Source organism: Ischnura elegans, chromosome 7 (genome assembly GCF_921293095.1).
Source record: "Ischnura elegans chromosome 7, ioIscEleg1.1, whole genome shotgun sequence".
Taxonomy (NCBI): Eukaryota; Metazoa; Arthropoda; class Insecta; order Odonata; family Coenagrionidae; genus Ischnura; species Ischnura elegans.
Window position 1 is genome coordinate 115,205,641 of NC_060252.1, and position 20,419 is coordinate 115,226,059.

The following is a 20,419-nucleotide window of genomic DNA, read 5'->3' on the forward strand; positions in this document are numbered from 1 at the left end:
AGAGATGAAAAAAGTGACAAAAACATAAAAGTAGGTAGCCTTGGTACGTTACAATTTTTGTCCAATAAAATGCGACGATTCCAATATTTTTCCCACATTTTCCTCAAAGGTGAGGCATGGAATCGTTGCCGCAGGATTAACCGTAGCCATATGGCTTTGCTTGGCTAAAATGAGGTCAAAATCTAATGCAATGGAGTTTAAACGAGTACTTAAACTTGATAGAGGGGATGAAACTTCAGTACCGTTTAGGATGAAAGGAAGTGATTATCCATTTTTCCATGCCGTTCTATTTTTTATATAACCATACTTGCATTTGATGGGCAGTAAAATGACTCAAGGATCAGGAAATTATTCTTAGTGACCAGTGATTACCCACATAAACCCACATTACCCACATAAAATACCCTTTAAGAGCGACACAGAGAACATAATATTAGAGCCACACTATATTTCCAGGTCCGATAGAAGCGATAAATTAGGAGAGATTTTCTGCCGAAAGGATAGATATGGGAATTCGTTTTTCCCCCGAACCATAAAGGACTTCAATAAACGCTAGTCCCAACCTCGTTAGAGCAATTCATTTTTTTAGTCGTAAACGGCTGATGTCCTAACACCCCCTGCCACACGCCTTTTAGGCGACTTGCGGGGCATTATGTAGATGTAGATAAAAAAGCTACATTTTCCATCACATGTCTATGACTAAGAGAATTCCGTTAAGAAATGTAACCTTTGAAAGATAGCTTAGGCTTTTAGCCGCTAGAGAGCAGCCTTGTCCTGCAGCTCAATAGGTTTCCTTTCTCAGAAGACCCCAAATTGATGTTATAGTCACCCTAGCTCCTCAAAGTGAATGCGTTGGCCAGATTTTACATTCTTGTGTATATTTTGCGAATTACATCCGACCAAGGTTTTTGGATACAGTTGATTATTTTCGCCATAGCTCCCTTAAGTGGCAGCTTTTGGCGTGTTTAAGCACCTAACTCTTTGTTTTTTATTTCATTCTAAATAATGAGAAATTTGTTTTTTTTTTACTGAATATTTTGTCTATCCTCTTGAGTTTCCACCATTCCATACGTGGTTGAGATCAAGAATCGAGTCATCCTCATCATGATGGAAAAAATCAAAAAGGAAAGAATGCCAAAAATTAACGACTAGAGAGGTTCACTCGAATTTCCATGGCCAATATTATTTTCTCAGTCACCTTGGTGGTTTTCTGCAGTTTGGATGTTAATGCATTTTATTTTTTCGGCTTTAACTTCGAATTTAAAAATTCTGTTCGCCGTATAACATTTATTATTTTTATGCAGCACAATAAGCCGCTTAAATGTACTGCAGTTTCAAAAGCAGCATTGGCCACACATCCATCAATCTATATATATAAAAGGAAGTCGAAAATCGTGTTAGTTACACCATTTATAACTCGAAACGGCTGCACCGATTTTAATGATATTTGGTTTTTGGATTCGTCTCAGCCCCGGATAACAGAATAAACATTAAAAAAAAGTAAAAGTTCACGAAAAAATTGGCCTTCATCTTAGGGTAATTTTTTTAGGAGGTGATAACGCTACAAAAGCTATAAAGCTGGTCAAAACTAGATGATTTGTTTTGTTTTAACCAATGTAATGACTCAGCTTCTTAACAATATTTAAAAAATTTCAATCGTTAAATATATTTATAATAATTATAATATATATAATAATTTATAATAATTTTTAAAATTAAAGCTAAGCCTAGCTCGAATGAAGATGTCAACCAATACGTCTCTACCGTGTGTGTAAACAAATCTCCAAGCAATTGTTTATTAACAGTAATGGCCGTCAACGAATCGAGCGGATTGATTTCATTTCCTAGGAAGATTTGCAATTTCGTATCATCGAAGGTTGAGTTCATCAACAAAGTGTTCACAAACATGATCGATAACCACAAAAATCACAAACAGTTGATTGATCAAGCAATTTTGGTGGCTAAGAACGAAGATGTAGATGACTGGAACTTGGTAAATCAGTGTTAAATAGTTTTTACTCTGCATTAATTCAAATCCATTGACTGTGTAACAAGCAAAGACGAAGCCACCAACTATCCAACTGAATGTTTCAAGTCCTTAGATGTGGGTGGCTTACCACGGCACAATTTACAGCTGAAGGCAGGTTCGGTGTTCACGATGCTTCGAAGCCTAAACCAACCAAAACTATACAATGTGTTTGGTGATTAAAAAAACTGATAATCAATGTCAATCACGCGACTGTACTCAAAGGAAAATTCAAAGATGAGGAAGTTCTCATTCCGAGGATTACCATGATCCAATCCGATATGACCTTTGAGTTAAAATCGAATTGAATTTTTAAGTCGTGTTACATTAGCGATGGCGATTATCAAATCACAAGGTGAATGTTTGTGCTCTAAATCGAGAAACGCTATGTTTTTCTCACGGTCAAATATATGTTGCATGTTGCATGTTGGTAAACCATCCGCTTTATTTGTTCTTCCGCCTGATAACGAAACAACAGCTGTTGCATATCAGAAGGTACTTGACGCAAGTGAATAAAGCCAAATGTGTAGGGTATACTGGGGCATGTTTACGCATCGGGCACTGGGGCATGTTTACGCAGGGCACTTTTCCAAATAGAGTTAAATTTCGCCTGCCACAAGTCATGGCACATTTATGCTGCTCCATAATGGGCTATTTTCACGAGATATTAAGTCCCAGTCAAGCATCGGTCTAGCATTTCATAAACTTGCCCCAAGATCGGGGCAGCACTTGAACTCGAAAACATTTTTCAACGGTTAAAAATAAAATAGGCCAACAACTGAATGCATAAAATGTTGAATTTATTAACAGCTTTATTAAACCACAATATCTACAATTTACTAAGTTAATTGTGACACAAAAATTACAAAATTCATTGAAATAAATCCGCGTACGTGTGCCCCTGTCTACCCTTTGTAGGTCAATAAAGAAAATATGTTTCTAACAAGCTATTGTAATGCTCATTTTTTTCTGCACACCTTATTTGCTACCATTCTTAACCTTTTACATTCTCTTCTATGACCTCTTGTATCCCTAGCAATCATTATTTCCCGAGCTTTGTTTTTGTTTCTAACGGCATCCATACATTCCGCATCAAACCAGTCACTATTCCTTTCCTTCTTTCTTTCACCAATTTCTTCTTCTGATATTTCCTTAATGATTGTTTCTAAATCATTCCATTTTTCATTGATATTCTTATCTGCCTGGTACTCAAAAAAATTTCTCTCCATACCTCTTTGGTACTTCTCTAAGTTCTCTTGGATGTTCAGTTTTCCAACATTCCAATGTTTTCTGGTTGATTTGGATGTTACTTTGGTTTTTGCCAATTTTTGCTTAATGATTGCCCTTACTAAGTAGTGATCACTGTCGCAGTTGGGACCCCTGCAGGCTCTGACATCAATAACTGATGATGTTACTTAAATGTTCATTGATAATTAGGCGGTAAAACGTTCGACGGGTCAGCTAGTTGTGCTATGAAAATGATTGCAGTGACTTAGGTGGATATCCGCGCCCAGCAAGGCCACATAGCTGCGGCGACATATAATCTCCTAAAATTAACTTTCAATACCCAGGAAAGAAAAACTGATTTCCAACAGTTTTGAACCTCATTTGAATCTGATCTGAATCCTTAAAATCTGATTTGACTCTGTCTTGACACTGATTTCCACTGGATTCCAGCGGACAGGAAATGGAAGGAAGTGATTTGAATCTCATTTCCATTGTAACTGGTTTCCAGCCGTCTTCCTGAACTGAACTGTATTGACACTTCCTTCCATGGACTGTATTGACACTGAATTGAATGTCATTTGAAACTCTTTTCCTTATTTATTGGCTTGAAAGTGTTTTCCACAAGTACTTTCCAACAGAGTTGAATTGAAGAACGAATTTGAAATTCTCCTGAAATGAGTGTCTTGTAGAAACCTATCTCACACAGGCTTTACTACTGCGTTGATTGGAAAATTACTTTTTCTGAGGTGTCAATGAGTATATTTAGTTCAAAATAATGGTCAGAAATAAAATAATGACGTAAAGGAGGACACATGTACTTTGCCGTCTTGCAAAAATTCACGGGTGATGAAAAAAGTTTACTGTACATCATCCGCATTTTGTATTGTAGTACGTCATTTCACCTGTTGGAACTCACTGGGAATGCAATTTAAATGGCTAATACGACTTCGCCTTAAAAAAAATATAGCCGGCATAGTGCTGTTACCTAACTAAGAAAGATAGCAAACCAAAGTAGCAACGCCGATACCCCGATTTCGTCCTGAATGTTTACGTGCTTGTGGTTGTCTGTTTTGTGCTAAAGTTATAGGGCGTGGAGAAAAAAATAATTATATCAGTATTATTTAACCAGTGCTAAATTCCCGCAGCGTTGAATTAAGCCATTCGTGCATCTCTTCAGTTTTAAAAGCGACAGTGAAAGTCTGATGTGATTTCGACCTTTTGTGTTTTCATTGAATAATTTATCTTGTGTCTACAGATTTTGAGCGATTACTAATATTTATGTATGCAATATGTATGATATGTACTTGCGCTACGTCGCCGAAGAGAACCTACCAGGATTTTCTGTATTGTGTATCTTGCTGGTTTGTTTGTGCTAAGTGAAACGACCGTGTTCATGCACAAACATCAATGGCAAGTTTCTGTAGTGAAACATACAGATATCGTTGGCTTAATGCTGAATCAGAATTATTTTCATAAGTCACGTAAAGAAGTCTTTCTTTCATAGAGGCATCTGAAATATTTTCTAGTGTTGTGGTTTTTCTGTTAATCACGGTTTTCACCAAAGTCACCAAAAATTTGTGCTCTTCGATAATTCAAGATTGTGAAATCTGATGTAAGTTGTTGTTCTGGTGCAGTGAATGTTCTGTTACTCTTGGCAAAACTTGTGCCTTTCGATGACTCTTCAAGAACTGATAAACAATTTGGAAAAGCACAACTAGTTTGCCAAACTGTCCTTCAAATGAGATTTCATCTGTAAATTATGTGTTTCCCTAAATTATATCTAATGCATGAAATTGAGATTTTAAGTGTATTCTGCCGCAGAAATTTACCAAGTTAGATGAATATGTATTTTCAATTGAATATGTACTTCCAGTAGGGTTTGTGCATACTTAATAAATACGTTAATAGAGCCTGTGTTATTTTGTTATGGTGGGAGACTTACATGAAGTTCATTTTGTTAGCCTGTATTTTGTAAACTTTTTTCAGCTGAGTTTACATCCAGATTGATGATAGAGATGTAGTATGTGAAGTTAGAAACGTTGGTTGAGTGCAGCTCTGCGAAACTTGGAATTGGCGGAAATAATTATTTCCGCCTCATGTATCAGCAGTTAACTCATGTATCAGAAGTTAACTCATGCATCAGCAGGTCTTAGTAGGTGAGAATCGAGTCGCAAACAAGATTCAGATCGGTATGAAGGTGGAAAACAGATTCGAAATAGCTAAAACGGGGAAACCGGATTCAAATCTGTTGAACGGTGCAAACCAGAGTCAAACCACATTCATGGAAATGAGTAGGAAAACAGCCGCCATATTGGACCTTCTCAACTGATTTCCAGCTGTTTCAATTTTCAAAACAGATTCAAAGGAGTAGGAAATCAGTGCGTCAAACCTGTTGGAAATCAATGTCAAATCTGATGGAAATCCGTTTTTCTTTGCTGGGTAAGTAGATGGCTTGGAATAAGACGCAAGCAAGAGACTGAGGTCATCCTCATTGCTGTTCAGATTGAGCTGTTATCGATCCACTCCAAGAACAAACTGGTGTGCAGTTAATGTGAACAAGGCTATTGGATCAAGATTGAAATGGAAAAATCAAAGATCACGTGACGGATATGGTAGTCCTGATTGGCTGGTTACGACAATCGTATTCGCTCACATTGGTGATTTCAATTTTAAATTTAATTTTCATAGTAAGTATTCACGAAAAAGGAGAAATATCGGGATGTCATAGTGTCGAAAGAATTCTGGCCGAGACCACTAATCGCGTATCTCGACAAACGAACTTCTCTCGGAGCTATATATACGCGAATAAGAATAGCAACACCGATTACATGCAAGAACTCCGCGAGAATCGAGCGGAACCTCTTTTTCATTTCAGGAGCTGCCATAACCACTACCTGTCGATAATCAAAATAACCAAAGGCTTCAAGTTTCTATTATTCATAAGTGAGTAAGTGTTGCTTAGCCTTGAATTGCTATGATTAATTTTCAGCTTAATTTAAAATAAATTTAGCGGATGGTTGTTTTATACTTTCTTAAACATACATGGAATAATGGAGAATTTATTGCATGCAAATTATAACCAGCACACTGCTATCTTTTGGGGACTAAACCTCGCGATGTAGCACCACCACACAGCATGATCGCCTTCTTCGAGGCTGTCCCATCTTAGTTTCTCCCTGATGTGCTTAGTCACCTGGAAATTCCTTCCTCGTGAGTGCTCTGCCCTGCCACGCCCGGCCGATGGCGCTGCTGTGCTCGCAGGCACCTCGGAACCGCCCCGCCTGGAGCCCCGCTGCGCCCCTGGTGACCTCGACGGGAACTGCTCCCCCTGCGCCGGCGTGCCATTCAACCTCTGACCTCTTCCTCGCCGCCTGCTGTCCTGCTGCGAGAGACGAAGGTTTAAGACAAAGGCACACTGCGGAAAGGATTTTTGCGCTCGACAACGGTTTCGGCTATTGCTCGGCAGATTTCCACTTTTTGAACACGTTAAGCGTCTTGGATGCATACAAATGTAGGAGCTCAGAAAAGATCATGGAAAGACTAATACTTCTTCGTGCTGAAAAGTGCAGAAAAGTTATTTTATTTAAGCCTTGGTGGGATATCATCTAAGATCATTACTTATTACGGTGATTGCCAAATCGTATAATTTTTTCATTTCCTATTCTTTCATTTTATGTCATGATGAACATGGTTGAGGCATGACAGTGTAATTAAAATAATTTTTATGAAATTAAAATTGATTTATTTTATAATTATTTAAAAGTTTTGATTTGCTTAAAGCAGGACGTCTCACTTTATTTTTTCTTCAGCACAAGCTGACGGCTAAAGTTTATGAAATATCATAGAGATTTTCGCGAACATGAATAAGGTATTTTAGAACTCTATGTAACAGTATATGCGACGCCTTTTGAAGTGAAGTCACATTTGTTTCATAGTTGCCTCAATGCATAATAGCCACAACGAACTAGAAAACTCATTCTCCTTTCGTTTTTCGATTGACGTTTCTGTCGTTCAATAGGCTGAAGGTATTGGGACACTATAAACCTCTATTCAGGTGCCATACTGAGAGTGCGTTCCACAAAGAGAGATTCAGAAAAGTTCATCTCAACTGGAGAGAGAAATTTCTCGTATAATCGATTTTAGAAACTCAGCATTTAACGCAGTGCATTGAGAAATTCAATGGCAAATTGAGATCACGCATATGTCTCTTAATAGTGTCAAAGAGGGAGTCGAGTTGAAAATTTTGGGTAAACGATTAAATAATTCTAATTATATTTAATCTGTTCGTCTAATGTCGGTATTCTTTAAGACATGATTTGGTCTTTTTCTAAATTTGAATCCATTGTTTTACGTTAATTGAATTGCATTTAATCCACACATTCCGCTTGTCTTCATAGAATTTTATCTCTATTTGCATTCTAATTTTAAAAACTGCGGAGGAGGTTTTCACAAGGCATCGGAAATAATGTTGAGTGCTGGGCTATGAGCTGTTTTCTCCATACTATCTAACTAACGAACGTCCGCATTATTTACTGAGGTGTGTTTCCCATTGGTCTTTTGGTAGACTTTTGTATATTTCTGATGGAATCATTTCCCAAAAAGGTTTCTTGCACTTGCTTTAGAACATGCCTAGAAGCAATGACAGCCTTATATTGAGCATTTCCCTATTCTTTTGATCGTGCATGATATCTTTGATAGCGCAAACCTATATTGTTTATTTTGCTCTTATTAAAGATCGGACAAATTTTTTGTTTCAAATCTTTCCTTCTCTCCTCACGAAAAAATGGAAGTTGACATGAATATTGTGTTTAACAGCGATTTTACTATCAACTGATTTTTGTGAGAAGCCTTTAGTAAAACACTTTTTGAGGACCTATTTATTCCTTCGTGATGATCCTGCGGGTGAACTTGTTGAAACCGAGCATCAAAACTGCGTGAATGTTTGCGAGAATAAAATATTTGCACGGGTAGACTGATCGTGAGCTTAATGTAGACTTTTCCCAATGGTCACAAAGTGAAAATGGCTGTGATCTAGCCTCGAGAAATAATTATGATCTAGCCTCGAGATTTGATATGAAATTCGCACCAATGGAAATGTGTATTGAATCACTAGCCCGGCAATCGTAGAATATGCAGAACGAATTGCAATGTCAGTGAGGCTGTTGACACTCTGGTTTCGGAACTGCTTCCCGAGTTCAATGGTCCCGTCGTTCATTGCAAGTTGCACCGCTTACCAGTGGCGCAGCGAGGGGGGATTTTGGCCCCCCCAGAGCTCTGAGAAATTTTTAAGTTTTACCCATTTTACTTAATTTGATTGATATTACTAATAGAGTAGAGTAAGGATGAATAAAATATCCCTAAGAAAGCCGTAAAACTCACCTTTTTGAACCATTTATCTTTAAAATTCCGCAATTTATTAACCTCGCACCTACCGCTTATCCTGGTGGGTATTCTATACCCCCACACATCCCGGTATTAGTTGCACCTAAACCCCTCCCCCCCCTCCAGCCTTAATTCCTAGCTGTACCCCTGCCGCTTACCCAGCCGCCGCTGTACTCACCCTGTCGGTGGCCCTGGTGGCTTCCGCGGCCTCGCTCCCCCTGCTGCTGCCGCCCTCTGCCCTGCTCCTCTGGGGCGACCTCGAGCCTTCGATCCTCCTCCCGGACGACGGCCGGCCCACAATGCCCCTCGGAGAAACAGTTGAAGGGACCGCCTCGGGCAGGCTTGTGGCCTGGGACAAACAGAGTGACAATCAGCCTCAAAAAGTATCCCCTGGATGGGTTGATGGCGATATCACAATGGGATGATGCATTGGGAACATTTGGCAGAGTGCGATTCTCTCCGTGGAATAATTAGTCGCCCGGACAGCCCACGGCACCAATCGTATATGCTTGAGATTGTCCAACCAAGTATAGTCCCTCGACAAATCCCCTTCCCACTTACACCCCAGATGGCTCTCCAATCAAAATGTATTAAAAAAACAATTCAATTAAGTCTATGCGCTTAATTCCTTATTTTCGCCCGGAGAGGAAAAGGCAACCCCTTTTTTGCGCCAAAAATGAGTAAAAAATGAAATGTATAAACATAATAATAGAGCTGTGGGTAAACTTTTCTCAGGATTCCCACCGGGTTAATGTTTTTATATCGGCCAACGTTTCAAGTACCGTCTCGGCACTCATCTTCAGGGCTGAATATATTCATATTTCAATGATAGAGTTGAGAAAATGTCAGTTAAAATAGATTTTTTGAGCAATCGGTTTTTAAATTGAGATCAATAGCTCGACTTTTAAACAAAAATCGAAAGTTGAACCAAAAGATCGATCAATAGAAAAAATCGACGCTTCTTTTGTTTAAATATAAAACTTTTCAGCAAAAACTACGAATGTTTTTCCATTCCTGCTGAATAGTGAAATAGTTACCTTATCGATAAGGGTAGCTGGGGTTGTTCTCTCTACTCCATTGAGGCTGTCCGCTGTCTTCGTAATCTCCATGAATGCCGGGGGCGCCTTCGTGCTGGATTCGATAACCTGCGAAATTGGTTGAAAGTTAAGAAACTGCTCGAATAATGCCCGATTAACTTCGGCTGCTGTGGTCACATACGCTGTGTGCATCTTCAGTACGCTAACGTTTAGGATATTTATTATTCTTCCTCAGGGCTTATAATGAAATTTTATGAAAAGGAAGATTATAAAAATTTTATCAGCGAACAGTCACTGTGAGTGATGTATTACGAAATCGTAGAATCATCGTAGAATTTACATAAATATGATAAGCGTATTTTTTTAAACCGACCAACCTCTCAAGGGAGTACTGATATATGAATATTGAAGTCAAGAAGAATTTAAAATCCATAAAAGATTCATCTACATCTAAATCTACATAATACCCCGCAAGCCGCCTAAAAGGCGTTTGGCAGGGGGTATTAGGACACCTGCCATTTTCACATAAAAATGAAGTGCTCTAACGAAGTTGGTACTAGCATTTATTAAAGTCCTTTATGGTTCGGGGGAAAACTGAATTCCCATATGTATCCGTTCGGCAAAACATTTTTCTTAATTTATCGCTTCTGTAGGACCTGGAAAATTAGTGTGGGTCTAATATTATGTTCTCCGTGTCGCTCTTGAAGATATCCATTCTCAATCGTTCAAGCAATCTAAGCCTAGCGCGCAGCCACCGAGTCTCCAGCGGCTACCAGCCTAAATCGCTTAACATCTGAGCAACGCTGTCTGTACGCCCATAGCGGTTTTTGACGAACCGCGCAGCCTTCCTTTGTATTTTATTCAGTTCGCGGATTACGTCTTTCTGCGCCGGATCCCATACGCTCGCTGAATATTCAAGGTGCGGTCGGACAAGAGCGAAATAGCACCTTTCTTCTACTTTCTCATCCGAAAATCTTCCCACAATACGCTTTACGAATCCTAATTTCTCCAGGGCTATTCCGAAAATATTCTTTATGTGTCCCCCACGAGAGGTTCGAGGTCATTGTAACTTCCAGGTACTTCACTTCGTCTGTTGCCTTTATGTTAATACCATCCACAGCATAAACACAGTTAAAGTTGGACAAACTCTGCAAAAAATGTACCGACATGCATTTGCTCAGATGAAGTTCGAGTCCCCACTCTTGGCTCCACAAATGAACGTTAAGTCCGATGATAGAATTTCATAGTCCGAGTGATCACTAATTTCGCGATATATGACTGCGCCGTCAGCAAATAAACGTATTTTATTGTTAATTTGGGAGTAGAGGTCATTAATGTGTATTATGAATAAAAGGGGGCCGATCACGCTTCCTTGTGGGGAACCTGATACCACTTTCAGTACCTCAGAGCAAATTTCATCAAGAACCACTTTAGTTTACGATCATTCAGATAGACGCAAATCCAGTTTACGACTGTTTCGTTTAATCCGCATGACTGTAATTTGTATAAAAGTTTGTTGTGAGGTACCGTGTGGAAATCTTTCTTAAAATTTAGAAATATTGCGTCAACTTGTCTTTTTGGTTAACCAGGTTTTATAAGATCGTGAAGAAAGAGCGCGAGCTGAGTTTCGCATGATCTACCTTTCCGGAATCCGTGCTGACAGCCATGGAGGGAGTTACGTTTGTCCAAGAAAGACATGATATTGCTAACGATGATATGCTCGAGTATCTTGCCTATAATCGATGTTAACGAAATCGGACGGTAGTTGCCACGGTAATGTCTGTTTCCCTTTTTTAATATGGGTGTAACGCTTGCAATTTTCCAGTCTAGCGGTAACTTTCCTTCGGAGAGTGACTCATTGATTATTATCTCTAAGTAAGGTGCGAGATGCGGAGTAGGCCGGCCCTTATTTTTCAGAGTTGCGAAAAGTTATGTTTTCCTGGTCTCAAAATGATCCAAATGAGGTCTATATTCACGTGTTAAAATTTGGTTACTTTAAAATAACGGCAACCCGTGCCCCAAGGGCCCTAAGTACTAAGGACCCTCAATTGAGAGTTTTGGGGTTAAAATGGTGCTATTCCTATGTATAACGTAAAAGTAAAGACTTTAAGGGCCAATTTTCTGTTTGTTTTGACCTATCTCTAAGCGTTTAGAAGATATCGTCCGTCGTAATGCAATCCCCCCCAGGGCGCCACCCCGCACCGCGCCCCCGCTGAGGTACGGCCCGCACCACTTACTACAGACTTCCCCTCAACCCCGTCCCCTCCCTCGGCAAAGACTGCTCCTGATGACAATATTTACATGCTAGTGGTGCAGTATTGAATAGGTTGTTCCTCTTGAGTCATGATTAATGTTGTTAAAGCCTATAATGTCAATTTTAACCCTTCAACGCCGTCCTGGGTACCGACCCCTTAAACCTTGATTTTTTGCCACCATAAGGCTGCGAACCATTCCAGCAGGCTTTGCTCCAAAGTGCTCTTTATGTGCAAAATATTATAAGCATGTGATACAATTGTGTCTAAGAATTATAAATAAATGAAGGGAATAAGCAGGGCTTCCAGGGCTCCAACAGTAGATAGAAAATTCTAGGAAGACGAAACGGGGTAGTCAGTTCACGGATGTAGATCACTGTAGAGATATAGTTCTTGTGTATAGTGTGCAAGGGATAGAAGGTGCTAAGTTTTTTAGGATGTAAGGAGAAAAGTGGTGAAATAAATACTTTATCATGAACGTGATGTTCATTTTAAGAATAGACCAACAAGGAAAGGCGTGTAATCAAGACTAAATCCAGGCATTGAACTGGTTGGAAAAGAAAGTGAAGAAATACTCGGCTCAAATTTACCTACAGTGAGAGAAGTACTGTGTGTTTTCTCTATCATCAAATGGGTTCGAAATTTGTAAGACTTAGTGCAAAAAAAAACCGTGAGAAATGCGTCTCATCCATGGTACAAAACTAGAATTCCTGTTATTACGGTAAATAAGGCGATTGAAAAGTTAGAAAAATGACGCAAAGAATGGATGAACGTGCAACGAAATAAAGAGAGCGCGAAGTACATTAGAGATGAAGAGAAGAGAATCTTTCGTAACAAAACTTGATGATTTGTTTGAAATTGCAAGGAGCGGTACCATTGAATTTTTGACGCACGAGGGGGAAAGTGCAGTTAATCTCTCGGATAAATGTGCTTGGGCTGAAGAAATAAAGTTCTTACGCAAATGAAGAGGAGAACGAAACGAAGTTATTGGTGGAATAGATTTCAATATATTCAAGAAGAAAGGAAAAGGTGTGGTTCTCCGCTCCTAACAGTGTCAGAAGAATTAGAAATACAATGAAAATGTATTTTATTTTGGTTAATGTACCGAAATTCATGGACAGAGTGAAAATAAATTGATCTCTTGGATTGGAAGTATTGTTATGGCAATTAAATTCTTTCTAAGGTAAGCACATTTCTTCAGAGGCTAGATCTTGCCAGTGTGAGCAAAGTCTTTGCCGAAGGAGGGAAGGGGTTGAGGGGAAGTCTGTAGTAAGTGGTGCGGGCCGTACCTCAGCGATGCCGCGGTGCGGAGTGGCGCCCTGGGGGGATTGCATTACGACGGATAATAACTCCTAAACGCTTAGAGACAGGTTAAAACAAACAGAAAATTGGACCTGAAGGACTTTACTTTTACATTTTCCATAGAAATAGCACTTTTTCCACCCCAAAAAACTCAATTGAGGGTCCTTAGTACTTAGGGCCCTTGGGGCACGGGTTGCCGTTATTTTAAAATAACCAAATTTTAACACGTGAATATAGACCTCATTTGGATCATTTTGAGACCAGGAAAACATAACTTTTCGCAACTCTGAAAAATAAGGGCCGGCCTACTGCGGAGCTAATTCCTTGAGGACACGCGCGGGTATTCCCTCCGAACCGGAAATTTACTATTCTTAATCGATTGTAGTTCTTTACTTATCCCATCGCGTTGTATAGATATTTTTTCCATCGGTTCCTCAGTATATGGAATGTCTAAATTGAATTCAGTATCGTCAGTACTGCATACACTTTCTAAGTGGGAATTTAACGTGTTAACTTTGTCAATATTTTCGGTGACAAGTTTACCATCTCAATCACATAACGAATCTATGGTTGAAGATTTTCCCTGAAGCTCTCCCACGTACGACCAGAAAGATTTCGGATTTTCTTCGAGTAATTCACCGAGTTTTTTTTCTTAAACTTTCGCATTGCAGTCCGCAATGACTTATTGGTTATTGAACGTTGAGCAGCTTTCTTTTGCTTCAAGTTTCTTCGATTTTTTATCTAACGTAATGGACTTTCTGTATAAGTTGTATAGTTTTCTTTGTGTCCTAAGTTCCCTTCTGACATCGTTGTTGTCCCAGCATGGTTCTTCATTGCCACTTTCTAGTTTTTGCGGAATATATTCGCTTATTCCTTAGCGCAGGATTTCTAAGAAGTGTTCCATCTGTGCTTTTATCCTCTGTTTTAGCTACGAATATTGTGCAGTAGTGATTAAGCATCTTGACAAGGTTAATGAAGTTGCATTTATCAAATAAGTTGCGTTTTGGTTTTACAGCTAACAATACATCAATTTTTAACGGTGAAAAAAATACCCTTTGATCACTTATACCGTCAATAATATCGATTTGCTTTCTCAACTTAATACTGCTTACTGCTACAAGGTCTAATATCTTATTTCCTCTTGTAGGCTTGTCAACTACTTGGGCGAGAGAGTTATTTGCAAGTACGTTGAGTAAGATCTCGCTGATTTCTCTGTTCCTTGAATTCGTTTTTGCAGTGTAAGTATCCCAATTTTTAGATGGTACATTAAAATCTCCCCCAATAACTATTACACTTTTACTGTCTCTCAGAGAAAATGCGGATATTTGAATTTCTAGTTGGTAAATAATATCAAGTTCGGAGTTAGGAGCGATATAAAAAGAAAGATTGAGATTGTAATGGGTGGAGGCAGGCTTGTCTACATCTTTTGAATGTGTTAAGTTGGCAGGCATGAATCACCAATGAGGAATTCATGTGATGAAAAAAGAATGACGAGATAACTGCTTTCATGTATGTACCATTCATTTTTTTATTTGAAAGGTACAACTTCCCATTGCAGTGGAAAGAGGAGTAGTTGAGGATGAATGAAATTAATCGCTAATTAGCGAGTGAAGTCAAGTATGGACATGTAATGAGAGGTACTTTTACTTCTACCAACGGAGGCTACGGTCTCGAATAAATAAAGCTGTTCATCGTTCCAGAGGATGCCAGGAAAGTCTTTTACATCGCCGTGTCTGCGGAAACCGACGACGACAAAATCTTGGTTCAAGTACAAAAAACTACCTATTTATGGACTAAGCATTTTCCTTGCTGATCACTCAAGATAGAGAATTATGGGAATATTTATTTGTGTGTTCGCCTTTCTTTCGTTCGCTGTGATGGCATGACTGCATGTTGACAACTCTCGGCGGGTAATTTCCACATTTTTAAATTCCCTCTCTCCGTCGCGCAATGCGGCCATCTTTTGCTCATTTTTGACATTCGGATGTCTCGACATTCGTCGTCTGCTTCGTTCTACGTGTAAGTCGAAGGAGGCTCAGAGTCGGGCGTTGCTGTCGGGAGAGCGCAGCGCAAGCAAGGTAAGCAAGCGCCTCTCCCCATAACCTTCCTTTCGTTTCACATTTGTTTCTTTTATCTTTCACCCGGCTTGTTAATGCATGCCTCCCATTTAAACTGCGTGTGCCTTGCCTCCCATTTTATTTTTCGGTGTGGCAGTAAAGACCCCGAGTGAGCACATCTATTGGTGTCGAAACCCGGAACCTTTTGATTGCGAGCAGTTTTCCGTTTCCGTATGATTTAGTGCGGGAAGAACGGACGAACCAAAGAAAAGCGAACGTCTGACGAGGGATCAGTCCCTGCAGCTAAAGCTTCTTTGATTCAAGCGGGATCAGTTTTATGCATCATTTCTATTGCATTCGAGTGAGCCAAAGAGTTTAACGATTCGAGAGCGTGAATTTCCATTCATTCCAAATTGGATGTCTTTCGCACTCGTGGGGCTCCCGTTCACAAATGTCTGCGGTAATTTCAGAGCTTCTCATGATTGAGGTTCAGCCTTTTTCTGGTGCATTCTCTGAGTGGGAATCTTTTCGCGATCTTTTTCTCTCTATCGTCCACGAGAGGAATGATGTTTCAAACGTGGAGAATTTTTCTTTTTTTAGGAGCGCCCTGATTGGTAGGGCAGCTATTCAATTCGGTGAGGCTCACTATGTGTCAGCGTGGAGGGAACTTTGTGACCCATATGATAATCCAAAGGACTAATCATTTAGATGAGAAGTTTCCCCAAATCATTTCGGGGTCCTCGTCATATCTTCTGCTATTTGTTAATACGTCCTCGGAAATTTATTTGACCTTAAATACGCTCGACATTCCCAATTGAAGGGACTTCATTCTATTCGGGTTGGCCGTTCGCGATCTGGAAACTATGGCCCGCTTTGGAGAGACGCTGAACAATGATTCATTCCTTTTTGTCGCTCAATTCCTCAACTTCGCTAAAAAGCATATTAAAGTAGTGTTGATATTTGCTGGGCCTTTCACAGCTGTTTCATCATCGCGTGTCACTTTACGGCCTTCTCGTGTGGTGTGTTATGCCTGTTTCTGTTTGCCTCAAATCTCCTAATGCATGTCCAGCTGAAGCCTGCATTTTGTGAAACGCTAATCACCCGCTTTTTTAATGTTCCAAGCATTTGGCGATGGATATTAAGCAGCAGACGGAGTTTTGGCGTTCAAAAAAATTGTGCCTTAATAGCTTGAATCCAGTAAATTGAGACCCTAGATGTTTAAACAAAAGGATGCGCTGTGTGACTTGTGGACGATTTCATAATTCGACTCCGCACTCCTCTTCCTACTGCATTAATTCAGTCGTCCTTCCGCAGAGTCCGCCGTACCCGCGCCACCTAACTAAGCCACGCTGCCGAACTCGAGTTCATCTGGCCCTTCGGATATCTCATCTCCCGCGTTGAGTGTGATCCTTCGCATTGAATTGTTGCCCTCGGCGCGGCTGAAGTTCGAATACAAGTGCCGCAGGTCGACTGGAACCAATTAGGGTTCTCTTCGAATTTGGATCACAAGTCTCTGCCACTTCAGCCGCCCACGTCAAACAGCTGAGATTGCCCGCGTCAGCTTACGTTGGGCCTTTGTACGGGTTATCTCCCCTAAAGGTTGTGCACGCATCAGTCATCATACGCCTCACATTCTTGAAGACTAAAGCCATCATTCTTCCTCGTTTGACGAAAGATCTTTCTCCAGCACCATTGCCGGATTCTTTTCGAGAACGTTTTCCTTATCTGTAACTTGCAGACAGCTCGTAAAGGCTTCAGAATTAAGCTTTAATTAATGGCAAGGAATTGAAATTAAGGTTTTTGTTTGGCGCTTGTGCGCGTTCTCCTTCGGACGTTTCATTAAAAGATGTGCTCCTATCTGGATCCTAAACTGGAGAGGGATTTACATTCAGAATCAACCAAATTGCATTTACGGCGGATATCCTAAAGTTGTTTCGCCAAATTCAAGTAAACCCCGATCATCGGAGTTGCCAACACATCTTGTAGCGTTAAAATTCCAGTGGTTCCATAAAGGAATTTGAACTGAATACAATAACCTATGGAGTGATTTCTTCTCCAATTTTGAATATTCGCGGTCTCCATCAACGCTACCCTACGGTGATTCTTTCCTGTTGGCCACTGAAGCCCTGCTGAGAAATACGTATGTCGATAACATTGTCACCGGAGCTGATTCCATATCGGAGGCCTCATCTTTGCAGACGCAGCACAATTATTATTAAATTCAGCCTGTTTCCCTGCAGGAAAATGGGTTAGCAACTCTTTAGAGTAATTGCGCAATATTCCAGAAGACGAATCGTATCGTAATTTAATGAAGACGAAGTTTCTCCCTTGAAGGTTTTGTGTATGTTTGGGTCACCCAAATCTGATATTTTCTTTTATTTTGTTCAATTTGCTTCGGATATCTCGTCCAAAAGAATGCTTCTCTTTAACACTGTGAGGATCTTCGACGCAATAGGGGCTACATCTCCCGTCGTTTTTTTGCGCTAAACGCTAAATGCAATCTCCCTGGTCATTGCAATTGTGTTGGGATTACCCTCATCATCATCATCATTGGTCAACAATCCTAGGATTGGTTTGACATAGTTCTCCACTCAGTTCTCCTATCAGCTAATCTTTTCACATCTACGTATTTCTTCTCTTTCACATCTCTCTTTACTTGTTCCGTATATTTTGTTCGAGGTCTTCCTTTTCCATTCTTGCCTTCCACTTGCCTTTCGACGATTGTCTTCATCAGGCCATCACGTCTCAAGATGTGGCCTATAAGGTGGTTCCGTTTTCTTATTAAGGTTTTCATGAGGCTTCTCTTCTCTCCTACTCTTCTTAGGACTTCCTCGTTACTAACACGGTCGATCCATTTGATTTTCATCATTCTTCTGTAGCACCACATTTCGAAGGCCTCTATCCTTGCTTTCTCCGCTGCGGTCATCGTCCATGCCTTACTTCCGTATAGGAGCATACTCCAGATGTAGGTTCTTATAAATTGTTTCTTTACATCCATATTTAAGTTTCCCGCTGTAAGCAGGTCTCTCTTTAGGTGGAATGCTCTCTTCGCCTGGGCTATTCTGCTGATAATTTCTTTCTTACTTCTCCCGTCACTAGTTGTCTTGCTTCCCAAATAACAGAATTCATCCACCTCTATCAGTTTTTGCTTCCCTATTTTAATGTTAGTCTTGACTTCTTCTCTTCTGCTGCATACTAAGATCTTGGTTTTCTTCGTGCTTATTTTCAGTTGATATCTACCCATTACCCTACCCATTCTAACCAGAGTATTTTTCAAAACCGTCTCTGTTTCTGCTATAACGGCTATGTCATCGGCAAATCTTAGCATGCTAATTTTTTCTCCATAGATATTCACTCCCAATGCCTTTTCTTTGATTTCATTAATGGCTTTCTCAATGTAAACGTTGAAAATTACGGGTGACAACGTACAGCCTTGTCGCACTCCTTTCCTAATTATTGTTTCTTCACAGCTGGGCCCTAATTTTATCACCGCTACTTGGTTTTTGTATAAACTGTGTATGATTCTTCTGTCATAATAAATAACCCCAATTTCCTTTAGGATTCCAAGCATTGTGCTCCAATCCAATTTGTCAAATGCTTTCTCTAAGTCCACAAACGCAACGAACGTTGGCTTGTTCTTTTCCATTCTCTTCTCTATGATAAGTCTTAGGGCCAATATTGCTTCCCTTGTGCCTTTGTTTTTTCTGAATCCAAATTGGTCCTCATCCAAGTATTCTTCTGCTTTTCGTTCTATTCTTCTATAGATGATCCTTGTTAGTATCTTCGACGCATGTGTAGTAAGGCTAATGGTCCTAAAATCTTCGCAGTTCTCCGCTCTTTTCTTCTTAGGAATAGGGATTATAATGTTCCTCTCGAATTCCTTTGGTATCTCACCTGTCGAATACATTTCACCAATGATTTTGTATAGCTGGTTCAACGTTTCTCTCCTAAATTTTTAATTAGTTCTGCAGGATTGTCATCAATGCCAGACGCTTTATTTATCCTGAGGTCTCTTACAGCCGCATCAAATTCCGATCTTAAAATTGGGGCTCCCATGTCATCGGCATCCACTTCCCTCTCGTTTTCGATTGCATTCGTTCTGAGGCGACATCCTTTGTACAAATCTTCCAGATATTCCTTCCATCTCTTCGCTTTTTCTTCGTTTTCAATCAATAGTTCTCCGTTTTTGTCCCTAAGGGTATTACATCTTACGCCCCTTTCCTTAAAGTGGTTCCTCACTATCCTATAAGCGGCCTCTACTTTTCCATGTTTAAGATTGTTTTGCACGTCTTCGCAAATGCTTTTCATCCACGTTTCTCTAGCCTTCCGCGCTTTACGACATATTTCGTTTCTTATCCTCTTGTAACGATTCTGTCCTTCCTCTGTTTTCGCAGCCTTGTATTTCTTCTTTCTTCAATGAGATCTAATACTTCCCGCGTGATCCATGGTTTTTTCATAACGACTCTTCTTTTACCAAGAACTTCCTCAGCTGCTGCCTGCAGACCACTTCTAATGGTTTTCCAACTCTCTTCCATTGGTTTGTTGGTCGTATCCTCCCCTATTTTATTTTCTACAACCTCTTTAAAGGCCAGTTGATGCTGAACCTCTCTCAATTTTTCAACCTGCTATATGTTTTTCACGCCTTTCTTCAAATATTTAAATTTAAGGTGGCATTTCATCATAGCTAAATTATGGTCACTATCGATATCTACCCCTGGATAACTTTTGCAGTCCTTCACCTGGTTCTTGAATCTTTGTTTCACTAGAATGTAGTCGATTTGGAATCTTCTAAGGTCTCCTGGCATCTTCCACGTGTATCTTCTTCGCAGGGGATTTTTGAATAAAGTGTTGGCAACCACTAGCCTGTGCTCCGTGCAGAATTCAAGTAGCCTTTCTCCTCTTTCATTTTGGTTACCTAACCCATATTTCCCAGTTATTATTCCGTCTTGACCTTCGCCGACGACGGCGTTCCAGTCACCTAAAATAATAAGATTTTCTTCCCCTCTTACCTGCTTGATAACTTCCGCTATAACTTGGTAGACATCTTCTATTTCTCTTACCCTATTACCAAATAATACCTCACTAAATGGGAGCAATTTTTATCCGAAACACATTTTTTGTTGGAAATTACACTCC

At 40.0% G+C, this 20,419-nt stretch overlaps 1 protein-coding gene across 1 annotated transcript in view; it reads right to left on the reverse strand.

The window, feature by feature from the left end:
* LOC124162237 (mucin-5AC-like) overlaps positions 1 to 20,419 on the reverse strand; it is a 128,554-nt gene that overhangs the window by 89,640 nt on the left and 18,495 nt on the right. The window contains exons 8-10 of the mRNA XM_046538702.1: positions 9,673 to 9,780; positions 8,814 to 8,984; positions 6,447 to 6,632 (exon numbers count right to left, since the gene is read on the reverse strand). Of these exons, the coding sequence (XP_046394658.1) occupies positions 6,447 to 6,632; positions 8,814 to 8,984; positions 9,673 to 9,744 (429 nt within the window). The 5' untranslated portion in view covers positions 9,745 to 9,780. The remainder of the gene's footprint in view (positions 1 to 6,446; positions 6,633 to 8,813; positions 8,985 to 9,672; positions 9,781 to 20,419) is intronic.